We start from the raw sequence: 14,409 nt of genomic DNA, 5'->3' as shown, positions 1-14,409 counted from the left end.
AAGCATACATTATTGCCAAATGCCAATTATAGAATCATATTATTTGCTTTGATAATATTGATCCTCGTTCTTTTAACTCGAAAAATTATGATATCTTTTCTTATGGAAATTATTCTTGATTATATGTATCATTTATGTATATATATAATTACAGTGTACATTGCGTCTATACTTTTCTATAAGTGGTCAGTCTAATGAGAATCATTCGGTATTATCCAATTATAGAATTGTATTATCTCTTACTCTTTTTCATCAAAAAAAAAAAAGATTTGGATGGATCGGGTTCGCAATAATGTATTGTGCACCGAAAATCATATGATATAATCAGATTTATTTTGATATAGACAGTTTTAATATGATATAATAATCTTTTATATGATAGTCAGTTTTTGTATAATATTGTCAATTTTCTGATATAGCCAGTTTTTGTATGATATAATCGTCTTTTATATAGTTAGTTTTTGTATGATATATACTTATATAGGCAATTTTATGATATAGTCAGTTTTTGTATGATTAGTGAGTTTTTTTTCAATATAATCAGTTTTTATGAAAATATCAATTAAGTGCATCATAAATTATTGCAAATCCCGTACATGCAAAACGTTTTTTTTTTCATGCAAAACGTTTTTTTTTCATATTGTTTAATCCTTCTTAACATAGTGATATCCATATAGTAGTTTTTAAGGATCTTTTTATATAATCTTCTCTATTTTTTCTACAACAAATCTTAAACGAGACGGCCTTACGTCACCCCATCACCCCTAAAGTAATAGATGGAGTTAACTACCCAATAAGGACCTAAACTATGGGAATTTTTTCTAACAAGGACCTCAACAATTTGTTTGATCTACTAAGGACCTCAAATTAACCATGGTTACATTTTCCATCCAATAGGTTACATTTTTCATCCAATTTTATTAACTTTGTTTATTTTTTGTTTAAAAAATTGAAAAGGCCCCACCAACTCAATTATTCTTTATCGTTCTCCATCTTCCTCCTAATTTGACGTTAACTTTTTTTTCATAAAACTATGAGTATTTTTGTCAAATTGGTACTTTAAGATACATTCTTTGATCATATGATCACTTTTAAAAAAAATCACCACATGTGTTTATTTTTAAAGATTTCCTTTAATCATATGAGTATTTCTTAAAATTTCGACTACATATAAGATGTAGAAATTTATTAAAAACAAATATACCGTAGTAATTTCTTTAAATACTCGTATGGTAAGTTCTTAACATATGTTGGCGTCCACCTTTAATCATACTAGATTGTAATACATGTTCTTATTTTTCTTTATATTTCTGTATTTTTTTTCTTTTACCCCTTATTTTTTGCCCTTTATCCTGCTTTTGTGAATGGTTGTGGCATGAATTCATTAACTACTGACCCGAGACTTTTTATTAGTGTCCGAGAGAGAAAAGAGAAAAAAGGTAAAGAATTGAGAGATATAATTATCGATTCTTTAGAGTTCTTCTGAGACAATTACTCTAATAATATAAAGATGTAAATAGAGGTGAATATATAACATTAGCTAAAGGGCTTATATGGTCAATGAAGATTTATTAAATACTTATAAGTAGTCCAAATTTTAAGAAATATGATTAAAGAAAATCTTTGAAAATACACACATGTGATAATTTTTCAAAATATGCTCATGTGATCAAATAATGTATCTTAAAGTATCAATTTGATAAAAATACTCATAGTTTTATGGAAAAAAAAAGTTAAACTCAAATTAAAAGGAATATGGAAAGAGATAAAGAATAATTGAGTTGGTGGGGCCATTTCAATTTTTTAAAACAAAAAGAAAACAAAGTTAATAATATTGGATGGAAAATGTAACCATAGTAGATATGAGGTCCTTAGTAGATCAAAAAAATTGTTGAGGTCCTTGTTGGAAAAAACTCTCATACTTTAGGTCCTTACTAGGTAGTTAACTCGTAATAGATGACCCTTAAGATTAGATATAATTTCTTTCTTTCTCATAGTAAGTATTTATTAGTATGCCTTTATTTTTTACTAGGGGCATATGCACGCAATGCGTGTCAATTGTCTTTGCATTTTTTTTAAAAAAAAATATGCTGCTCAATTTAAGCGGATACTTCCCCCCCCCCTTTTCATTTAATCGAAGCAGTTAATTATCCTTCTATTTTTTTTCTTTTTCTGTTTTTTGGTATACCCCATGTGTTGCCATATATCTCTACTAGTCTTACATGCACGCAATGCGTGCAATAACGTGTGATAACAAATGAAGTAGAAAATAAAAATAATTGGGTAGAAAAACTCTTTACATTTTTGGTTTCTCAAAAAAACTGATGTTCAGTTTGAATGTCCTACTTTTCCCCCTTTTTTCATTCAAATGAAACATTTAGTTATCCTCTATTTTTTTCTTTTATTCCTTTTTCTATTTTTTGATGTCCTTCATGTGTTGCCTCTTGCCTTATATAATAGAGATTATATAAGGGGAGGAGGATGGCTATGGTGTCCCCCTATCAAATTACTCAAAAGCCCTCATGATTTTGTAAAACTTAAAATATACCTGGCTCCTTAATATTCACAACACACATTAAGTAACTTAACAAAAATAAAACTATTCTTAAATTTTTTTTCTACAAACCAATTCAAAAAGTCAATACTAATAGAAATTAGCTCACACATATAGAAGGTATGTTACAAACATATATTGATTAAAATATTTGTAATAAACTTTAATTAGAAATAAAAATGAAGAAACAAAAAATTAATCAACTCAAAAAAGAAATAAATAAAATAAAACTCAAACTCAACAAATTAAAATGTGTGGTGTTCGTATGTCCCTTTTTTAAATAATTTATTAATTCTAAGTGCATAATTTCTTTAACACATTGAAAATGTCAACTTACACTATAATAAAAAGTTTTCGCTACACATGTATTGCACGCATATAAAGTTAGTTATTTGATAATACAACATCTGATTAGAAAAAATATTATCGCACGCATTGCGTGCATAGAAAGATAGTAATAGAGATATTGGAATTTCTTTTGATATACGTAAATAATCCGATGTTGGGTCGAAAAAGACAATTCCTTTAAATGACTCCAGAAGAAATATAAGTTATTCCCTCCTTTTTCTTTTACTTGCTACATTTCATTAAATGAATTTTCCTTTTTAATTGTTACTTTTATTTATCTGGTAACCATGATCCACCAAAAAGTACCAATATTTTCTATTATATTTGTCATCTTCCTACCTAAAACTTCCAAAATTTGTCAGTTTTCCATAAAATTATAGTTTACACCACATCTTGTCTTCTTTCCTGGAGTAATTATTCATTCCCACAATAATGTAGCAAGTAATTAAAGATGGAAGGAGTAGTTCCTCATTTTTTTACTCCCTCTGTTTCTTTTTAATCTACTCTGATCACTTTGCGGTAGAATAAAGGAGGAGACCAAAAATGAGTAAGAAACTAAAAAGATGGAGTGAGTAGTTTTAAGAAGGTTATTATATTAAAAAGTAAATCACATGGGTGGGAAAAAAGCAGTAAATATATGAGAAATGTTACCAAAAACATAAAAAGTAACACTCTATAGATTAAAAAAACATACCAGAAAAAAAAGTGTGTAAATTAAAAAGGAAAAAAGAGATGAGTATCAGATATTGACTAATAAATACTTCCTCTGCTTCCAAGTAAAAAGAACAATTTGACTTTTACGTTTGCCAACTCACAACTTCCACTACTACTAGCTCTAGTTATGTGTTTAATTTGTATACATTATATAAAGTTGATATTATGAAAATATTCATTGAAACAAATCCAAAATATTTTATATGATCATTTTTTGTTTTTATATATTAGTAAATAATTATTTTCAAAATGAGATGTATGAATAGTGCATAAGTTAAAGTGTCGCACTTAAAAAGAAACAAGAGAAGTATCGCATTGAGAATCTCAATTTTGTTCGAATAGTGGTCATTTATTATTTATAGAGTATAAGTAAGATTATTTATCAATAGATTAAAAATTCAGAATCGATCTATGGATAACTTTTACTCCTTCCGTCCAAAATATAGTTTCTATTTCATTTTAGGCACATCAATTAAGGAAATAATGATTGTAGTGTATGTAACACCCCCACGACTCCTCCTTTTATAAACTAGGAGAAATTGCGGGAGTTGTTATGCCACGCATGATAATACGTAAGGCTAATCAGATAATACAGCGGAAGTCTTTTAAAATAAACTGAAAATACTTTAATACAACGGAAATAAGAAAGTATGTAAATGAATTACAAACTCCGAGACTATCCCATACTAGTCCCATATTCAAAAGTCAAACCTTGACCCCATTGGTCAAGTAAAGTCAAATATAAAATTCAAGATAACTTAAATAAGAAAGTACTCGTGTACTAAAACTCCATCCGGATGCTTATGATTTCCATGCACATCAAGAACTTGTACCTGCAACTTCTTCTCTAAACTCTGCTCACCAAATGGATCATCACAGGGTTGTTGAGGAAAAACAACAACCAAAAAAACAAAGAAACACATACATCAGCAACGCTGAGTACATAACACAACTAACTAATGCGAATAATAATGCATGCAATCCTCAATCACTTCGGCTTGCTCTTCTTACGACTCTACATGCGACAAGCATATAACTGAACTTACTAAATACTTTCTTTTATTATTATTTGGCAATGAACGGGCACCGTCCTCCTCTTGGAGTCATACGGGCTACTATTACTTGTGTAAGAGATCCCACACCTCTTACTAAAGTTCCATGAACTTTAAATAACTTGACTCGAGAAATTTAAGCTTGTTAGTAATGAACGAGGGTGAGCCTCTAGACTCAATCTCAGAGATAAAGAATACGAGTGACACCTAGTCCACTCAAAGATCTTGATAATTGGAATTCCATAAACTTGCTTGATAAAATAAAAGCATTAACATCGTCATGCTAAGCTATATGCAGGAGTATAGTTTCACACTAACTCCCCCTTATGTTCAATACTCATGGGGATCCATCCCAAGAGTTTTATTGCCAAAGCCCATTATGTGAGACACAATCACAATAATACATCTAGCAAATAAATTAATTTCTTATCTTTCTTTAACAAGTGAATGCAACAAACACCATAATTAACTCAATTCTAAATTCTTTGAGACCTTGCTCATCTTATTACTTTAATGACTCCATGAGTCCTTTTTTACTTTCTTAAGGATCCATGATCCAATCAATTGAGTCCATTGCTCAATGATTCAACTACTTGTGAGTCCTTGCTCAATAACTTTAACTTGTGAGACCTTGCTCAATAACTTGAAACTTGTGAGACCTTGCTCAACAATATTACTTCTCATGAGACCTTGCTCAATAATATATAAAACTTCTAATGAGACCATGCTCAATAAATATTAAACTTCTAATGAGACCATGCTCAATAAATATATAACCTCAAATGAGACCATGCTCAATAAAATATATAACTCAATGAGACCATGCTCAATAAATATATAACCTCAAATGAGACCATGCTCAATAAATATTAGCAAGCCATAACTTCAAGAGTAACTTTAATCATCTAAAAGCAATAATCATCAATCACATGCTTTTCAAATATAGGAATAACTCAAAAGTTCCATTCCTAATCTCCTTTCTAAGTTCTCAACATATACTCAAACAATTTCAAGGCATAAGCCTCTCCTTACTCCTCATGCTCAATAAAATATATATATCCTTTGAAACTACTAAAGTCAAGGTCAAAGTGTATGTACCTTGATTACACAAAAATCAACAGTCAAAAGTTTGACTGCTTTAATTATTCTTGAAACCTACCAACAATAAAGTACTATCAATTAGTACTTCCAACAACAATTCAAAGCTACTAATAAATAAAAATCAGCATTTTAAATAATAATAAAGCTGATTTTTCCTTAAAAAGCTTTAAAAACTATTTTAAAGTCATAACTTGAAAACCTTTACTAGTAGGCAAAACCCACTATACAACTATTACTTAAAATTCATAAAAATACTATTTACTTAATAATTATTGCTGTAAATTAATTAATAATAATAACAGTTTTTTTTTTTTTTTTTTACAAGTGGTTCGAAAACCACCAATCTGAAAACACCACAACCACCGGCGCCACCACGCACCGCCTGCACCACCACCGACGCGGCAGTGGGCAGGGTGGTGCTCGTCGGCCCAGTCGTTGTCACACTGTCATCCCGACAGTGGCCCCGTCGGATCTCATCAAAACTCGCCGGCGAACCACCACCGTGGTGGCCGGAAATCGCGAGCAAAGAGGGGCGAGGAGGAGAGAGAAAATAAGGAAGAAAACCCCAAAAATTTCAGAAAAATAATTACCTTCTTACTTCCCTTTGATAATTGCAAGATCTTCCTATAAATTTCAAAAACAAAACTAGATTAGAAGTTAGAATTATTGAAGAGAATTCTTGAAAAACTTACTTGAGGAAGAACAAAGGTTTGAGAGGAAAAACCCACTTACTCCTTTTTTGAGAAAGGTGGCTAGTGAAGAAGATGGAAAATGATGGGAAACTTTAGGTTTCCCCTTTTTATAGTGGTAGTCAATTTGGGTAAAAGACTAAAAATGCCCTTACTCATCAAATTGCCAAAATACATTTGATGATAAATTTCCAAAATAATCTTCCTACTAATATTAATAAAATACTTTCTTGAAAATACTAAAATACTTCTTTGTGGAATACTCAAATACTCTTTTGGTAAAATGACCAAAATACCCTTCTGCTCTTAAATACTGAAATTAAATAGCTTTAATAATTAAAATGATTAAACCTATTTAATTAAATATCTTAAAAATATGGGGGATTACAGTGTACTAGTATAAGGAGTACGTGCAATTGTTGTTTTTATGGAACTACGGGCCTGTTCTCCCCAACTTATTTTCAGTTTAGTTCAGTTCAGTTCAGCTCCAATAAGTTCAGTTCAGCTCAGCTCCAATCAGTTCAGTTCAGTTCAGCTCCATTCTTTTATAACCATTTTGTTAAATATTATTATTATGTTGGTATAATTATTTTACTAATTACTATTATTATTATTATTATCATTGTTATTATTATTATTTGAATATATATCATTAATATTAAGTATTATTATTATTGTTGTTTCTATATATATATTTATTTTTATTATTGCTTTACATATCATTATTACTATTATTATTAGGAGGAACATGGCTTAGGTCAAAGCACAAATAAACCCACTTTTTTTAGCCCATAAACCAATCAAATCGCGTCAAGACGGTTTATGATGTAATTTTCGCGGTCCAACCCAATCATTATTTTTATTACTAAATATTTTTGTATTATTAAATCTAATTATTAAAATAGTAATATTAATTTACTTTTTAGATATTATTGTTATTATATATCATCGTCAAGTATTAATATATTAATACAAATAATATAAAATAATTATTATTAATTATCATTAATTATTATTATTATTAATTTATGATTATTAATATTATTTATTTATAACTATCATTTAAAAATATCCAAAATACTATTATTATTATTCGTTATTATTACTTATCATTATATTATTATTTAATATTCATATTATTATTGTTTAAAATAATATATATATATATATATATATATATATATATATATATATATACATTCAGTTTAATTCAATTCTATTCAATTCAATTCAGTTCAGTTCAGTTCAGTTCAGCTCCAATAAGTTCAATCCAGTTCAGTTGTTTTATGCCGAAAAGAACAGGCCCGTATTGTCATTAAAAAATGAAAAAGAATGAGAATATGAAAAGGGAGTGCACGTGAAGAAAGGAGATAGAGTAAGAAGTGTTTTTTTGTTATATCAAATCCATCATACTAAGTGAGCATTAAATGGAGGCGTTAAAACTCATGCGAAAAAGAGGGGACAAAGAGTAAAAAGTGTTGCTCTAAAAGAACAAGGGAAATGATATACACATTTTGGGACATCCGAAATGAAATACTTCGTCGTTCTGTTTTAAATGAAGCGTTTACTTTTCCACACAACCCAACACGTTTTTTTAACCATTAATATCTTTAGTTGTGCATACGTAAAAAAATATATAAAAAGTTGTAATTTGATAGTACGCATGCATCGAGATGAATCTTAACAAGATCTCAGATGACTATGTTTTTCTGTATATAATGGCGATAAATTGGAGTCAAATTAAATTGATCAACGAATAGTGTCATTTCACCCAATGTTTCATTTAAAACAGAACGGAGAAAGTATGAGAATTATATTTTGGGATATGGAGAGTGCTCTACTTGTGAGTGTACTCCCTATGTTTTGTTATCTTTCTCACTTTCATGTGCGCATCTCTCAATCACGTCTTTGAACTTAAGTATCTTTCATTATATATTAGTCAAAATTATAACGATTGAATATCAATAATGTACTAATTAATTCAGACGAATCAAATAAGACCCCACATTACTATACTTTTTCTTATAAATTGAAAACAATTGAGAAGATTCTGAATAATGTCAAAATTCTAAATAAGAACGACAAAAAAGAACACAGGAGTATATGGTAACTAGTACTTTATTCCGATATGCAAAATTTGTTACATTTTGCTCGGCAAATAACGGACAATTTTCACCAAGATGCCCAAACTAAATGACACAACACTACTAATTAATTACAATATTCTCTTCCGCATAAGACAAAGTACATTTGAACATTTTTCTTTATATGAGAAGTTGTTTGATTCATCTCATATAAGAATAATTTATTTTTGAACACATACAAATACAATCTTTTATCATAAGAAGTTACTCCCCTCTTATATTTGTGGTACATCATCAAGGAGATTAATTAACATACTTTTGATCAACATTCCAAGGATAGCAAGTATCATATTCCCCAGTTATGTTATCAAGCAAGCAAAGTTCCGTATCTTTGACCTTCCACCAACAAAATTCTGAACATTTAAATAGGTCACGGTACGATATGTAGATATCAAACCAATGCAATATGTTATCAAATACAAATCCACAGTAAAATTGGGTGGTACCCCAAAAATTGAGATTGAACTGGAATTCATAAAATTCTCCTTTTGCAATTTGTTGAACTCCAAGATCATCATTTTTAGATTTGCAATGAATTTGAAGGTTTTTGCCATTGCTCAATGTATTGAACACTCGAATATCTACGTGCACTGGCCATTCGGCCTCACTAGTTCGTGCTAAAAGTAGCATTAACATGAACATTGGTACATAATTGTTGGTAAGTAGGTTCATTTTCAATTTTGATGGTGGAATAATAATACTGATTATATCTGTATTTTGGAGTGCATTATGTGGGATTAAGCATGGTTTATATATAGTCGATATCCTTAAAGCATACATTATTGCCAATTATAGAATCATATTATTTGCTTTCATAATATTGATCCTCGTTCTTTTAACTCAAAAATTTGTGATATCTTTTCTTATGAAAAAATTCTTAATACTATGTATGTATACATAATTCCACTGTATATTGAGCGTCATTTGGTAATTGGTATTATCCAATTATAGAATTGTATTATTTCTTACTCTTTTTCATCAAAAACAAAATCAAATGGATCGTGCTCATAATAACTTATTATGTACCGAGAACCATATGATATAGTTAGTCTTCATTTGATATAGTCAGTTTTCGTATTATATAATCATCTTTTATATAGTCAGTTTGTGTATGGTACTTTCATTTTTCGTAATAGATGGGCGTGAAGAGAGTTGTGGCGAGGTGGGATGCGTCCATTGCGGAGGCCATGGCAGCCTTATATGCTGTCGAGTTGGTACATCGCCTTGGGTATGATGGGATTGTGGTGGAAGGCGATGCAATGCTGGTGATTAATGCCCTGCGAAGTAAACAAGTTGGGTGTACCCCCCTTTTTCGGGTTCTTAGTGATGTTATTAGATTATGTGTGCTTTTTTCTGTTTTCTCTTTTTCTCATGTAAGACGAGCGGGCAATACTGTGGCCCATCTGTTAGCTCGTTGGGATTGTGCTCGTGATTCTGAAAGGGTTTGGCTTGACTCTTTTCCCCAAAGTCTGTTATCTTTGGCGGAGCTTGATTTAATATAATTTTCCGAGCTTTTCCCCTCAAAAAAAAAATATAGTATGTTTTTGTATGATAAAGTCAATTTGGGTATGAACTCGATCCACTTAAGACGTTTTGCTTTTTGATATTGTTTAATCCTTCTTAATATAGTTTTATCCTATTGTGAAGTATTATCCCATTCCCCCTAAAGTAATAGATGAGCCTTAATATTAGATTTTTTTTTTCTTTATCACAAATTCTTTTTTTTTTTGGTTAAGTAAGTAAGTGTATAAGCACCAAATAACAACCATACAACCTAAAGTTGGCCAAAACAGCTCAACTAAGCACAAACTATACATCCATTGTATATCTTGATCTAACATTTTAAGAGGCATTCTACTCTTCACTCTATGTATAACTATGCTTTTTATCTCCTTTATAATCTTATCAACAGTATAAATTTGTTGGTTCCATAATACATTGTTCCTTTCCCTCCAAACCATATAGACAATAGCAATTATAGCTGCAGCACAGACCTGTTTCCTGAATCTTCTCCCTTTGTATCTGCACTTCATCCACTCAAGAAGCCTCAAAGTTCACTGTAACTGGCCATCTCTTGATCTTCTCTAAACATTCTTTATCACAAATTCACAATAGGTTATTACTAACATTTTTTGCACGCAATGTGTACGTGTCCTGTTGTCATTTTTTTCGCAATTAGTTATTCATCAGTGTTATCAAAAAATTGATTCGAACATACATCTATAATTTTTTTAATATGTTTTTCTTAAATCAATATGTCGTTCGTTTTTTTAGTTATTTGTTCATCATTATTCGAATATAGTATTGAGAGAAGGAAATATAGAATAGAAGAAAGCTTGTGCTCAAATAAAGTGGAAGAATTTTGGATCAGATTCTCCTTAATTTAATATTGAAAAATTCTACATGAAACCCCTATATTTTTGACTTTTCCATTTGGTACCCAAAATTATTTTGGATTCTACACGTTACCACTGTAATTTGGACTATTCTCTACTGTAATATTCGATTAAATAAAAAGTTAGTTAATTGGGTGTTAGTTAGGTTTAAGAGATTGCCTCGTTTTGCGTGTTTCATTTTGCACACCAGGAAAATTGATCGGTTAAAGTTTTAGGGGCATTTTTGCTCTCAAGGCTTAATTTTGATTTGCACAACAAAGCAGGAATGTTTTTGGTTTGCACAACAAAGCAGAACAACTAGTCTTTCCTCACACATAAAACAGGTGTTTTTGGTTTTTTCGCCAATTTCGATTTCAAATTTGATCCTTAAAGGTTAAAAAATTGATCCCCAAAACCTTAATCGAGCTTTTTTTGGCACCGAAGCTAAAACATGCAAATCGAGACATGCAAACGAGACAAAACTCTAACTCTACTTTACCCCCGACTAACTTTTTTTTTTTAATGTGGTAGAAAATTATCCAAACTATAGTGATACCATGTAGAATCAAATATAATTTTGGGTACCAAATGGAAAAGTCAACTTATATATATATGGAAAGAAGTAGAAAGAAGAAAAGTTTATTTAAAATATATGGCAATTTAAATTAATTAAAGGTACATTAGACCTTTTATAAAGGGGTCACCATCTTCCTCCCCCTTCACTTATATGAGATGAGTTTGCCTATTTTTCTATATTGGAAATTATCATCCACCATCATAGAGCAATTCATTTACTTTTTTTTGATAGCTTAAGTATTCATTTATTTTATTTCTATTATAAAAAATAGCTAGTGCTTGTTTTACTTCTTTTTTTTGGTAGATGAAGTATTCGAATATGAGCAACTATATTGTAGAAATCATTCATCATACACTCGGGTGTACCATGTACATGTTACACTCATAAAGACTAATTTTTGTTCATTTGCTCATTTAGTACTCTCTTTTATTTAATACATCTTACTCATTTGAAACCATCCAAAATAGTTTCGATATATTATGCTCATAATATACCGAGTGTATGATAATATTGTTGCTATATTGTACTTTAGTTTCCCTCTCTCTAGCTCTCTGCATTTGTAATTCCAACAGCTCCAAATTTAAAACTTCAAATAGGGAAAAAGGGATAGACACAATATTCAATTAATGAACGAATCACTAAAGTTCTGAAGGGCGGCCATTAAAAATTAGCCTAATCAACCCCAAATCTACAATAACTAAGCACAAAAGAACCCTTAAAATGAAATAATTGAATATGTACATAGTACATTGCAAGATCTAAATGAATAAATATTACTATAGCTTGATTATCTTATCAGCAACTTGGGCAAAGTGGAAAGCAAGCAAAATTACTGAAGTGGGCACACTCAATGTAAGCAAAGCCAAGGCACCAAGGGCTACACCAGGTCTAGAATTCATCAATTGAGTTTGAACCACACCTAAAACCATGCATATATACTCATCATATTGAGCATACATTTGTTTCTCCCACTCCATCCACTCCTTTGGAGGCTCGAAATTTCTCTCGACCATCTTCATTTCGTGGATTCGTTTTCTTAAAACGATCATATTTTCATCCACCACACGTCCTTCAGACTGAGACCCGTATGAGTTGCTCCTTCGAAGGGACGAAATTATGTTATTAACCTTCTTATTTTTCACATTTCTCAATTTCGGATTTGCATTTTTGGTGAGTGGAGAAAAAGGGTAGAGGGGATTTCTTATTGAGGAAAAATGCATGGTATTCATGATATATGATGAGTATATGATGACTAATATGAGCTTGAGAATTGAAACTTTGATGTAACAAGATTGAAATATGAATGAATGATATTTTTTTGGGAATGGTTCAAATTTATAGGACTAAGACAAGAGAATATTATACCAATCTAGAGACGACACGTGTCGCGAGCTCGATTTATTGATGTTTATAATAATAACCGACGGCTGTCCGTGTTGAACTGTTGTTCCAGTTATTTAGCATCGAGATAGTTGATGGTTGGTTGTTACTTGTTAGGATTAAGACGGCTAAATTAGCTTATTTTAAACAATATGTTTTTTTGATTGTTTGTTTATATCTTTTACGTATTATTTTTGGGCAGGTCAAATACTCAAATGTGTTAGATTTTTCATAGAAATGAAGAGGCAAATGCGAAGAAGTAAAAGACGTACAAAAAAAAAAGAAGCTTCCTTGTTGCGTTGATCATAAGATGCGGCGAACAAGGCGGCAAGGCATCACATAATTCACATGTTAAGTCATTACAACGCCATTATATATGTTAACTAATTAGCAGAACCTTGATTATTGACAAATATAATGGAATATAACATAGAGATTTTCATGTTAAGAGTACAACGTCATTATTTATGCACCTTTTTTTAGACCAGGTTACTAAAAATGCTTTATCTTAATTTGAACTAAATCCGATCAAACTCTTAAAAGTTTTTTTTTTTGTGAAAGTGAGGAGGATTTTTCTTCTTAAGGTGAGGAAAATATCCTTGCAAGAAGAGAGAAAATTAAGAATCCTTCTTGTAAGGGTTGAGAAACGAACCCCTGTCACAAGGATGGAAGGAAGGTTTTACAACTAGGGATGACAATCCTGTCCGGATCCGACCCTAGTTCGCTCTGATCCGACCCTAGTTCGCTCTGATCCGAAGGAAAAAATCCGAGTCGACTCCGACAAAAAAAGAAGCAATCCGACTCCGTTTAAAAAGTACGACTCCTAGTCGGAGGAAGGTCGGAGTCGGATCTTATAAAATAATCTGACTCCGACTTTGAGCCAATCAATCATTTTTCCTTATTTATGTTAATATATTACTTATGTATTAACTGACTTCGACTTTCAGCCAATTATATGATATATAATTTTTCCATTAAAAGAAATGATTGTTAAAAATAATAGTAATATTTAAATTATTTGTACTATATAAGATTTCTATATGATTATTAGTATAAATTATAATGATTAGATTATTGTATTATACAAGACTATTCTATTATTAAAAATGGGTAAAAATAAGTCGGATCGGGTTCGGAGTCGGATGTTTGGATTTTAAGTCGGACCGGATTTGGAGTCGGATGTCCGGCTTTTAAGTCGGGCCGGAGTCAGATTTTCGGAGTCAAACTCGGATTTAGAATCTGACTTCTCGTAGGGTCGAAGTCGAATTATGCATAATCCAGTTCAAGTCCGACCCGTTGTCATCCCTATTTACAACCATTAAGCCAACCTTGATCCTTAATAAAGTAAAAAGTTATACCTAAAGTTGAAGTTAGTATATCTTATATACTCTTTTTTTTTTAATAATAAAACATGTATAATATTCGAGGTTAAAGGTTGATACTTGACTTCCTGCACATGAAATAAGTTTAAAAAA

The 14,409-nt window shown here is 30.7% G+C and overlaps 1 protein-coding gene and 1 long non-coding RNA gene across 2 annotated transcripts; both read right to left on the bottom strand.

Moving 5' to 3' along the window:
* Nucleotides 1-4,195: 4,195 nt before the first annotated feature.
* LOC130590628 (uncharacterized) lies at nt 4,196-6,491 on the bottom strand. Its single transcript, XR_008968471.1, has 3 exons — nt 6,360-6,491; nt 5,767-5,823; nt 4,196-4,470 (listed from the first exon to the last, which is right to left on the bottom strand). It is a non-coding gene; the product is annotated as an uncharacterized LOC130590628 (long non-coding RNA).
* Nucleotides 6,492-12,161: 5,670 nt separating this feature from the next.
* Nucleotides 12,162-14,348, bottom strand: LOC104906566 (uncharacterized). Its single transcript, XM_010695336.4, has one exon. The coding sequence runs from the start codon at nt 12,781-12,783 to the stop codon at nt 12,331-12,333; it is 453 nt and encodes a 150-aa protein (XP_010693638.1). The 5' UTR covers nt 12,784-14,348; the 3' UTR covers nt 12,162-12,330.
* Between the last annotated feature and the right edge of the window lie 61 nt (nt 14,349-14,409).

This window comes from Beta vulgaris, chromosome 2 (genome assembly GCF_026745355.1).
Source record: "Beta vulgaris subsp. vulgaris cultivar EL10 chromosome 2, EL10.2, whole genome shotgun sequence".
In the NCBI taxonomy this organism is placed as follows: Eukaryota; Viridiplantae; Streptophyta; class Magnoliopsida; order Caryophyllales; family Amaranthaceae; genus Beta; species Beta vulgaris.
The sequence above is the reverse complement of the archived record's forward strand: the minus strand, read 5'-3'. Positions and strand labels throughout refer to the sequence as shown.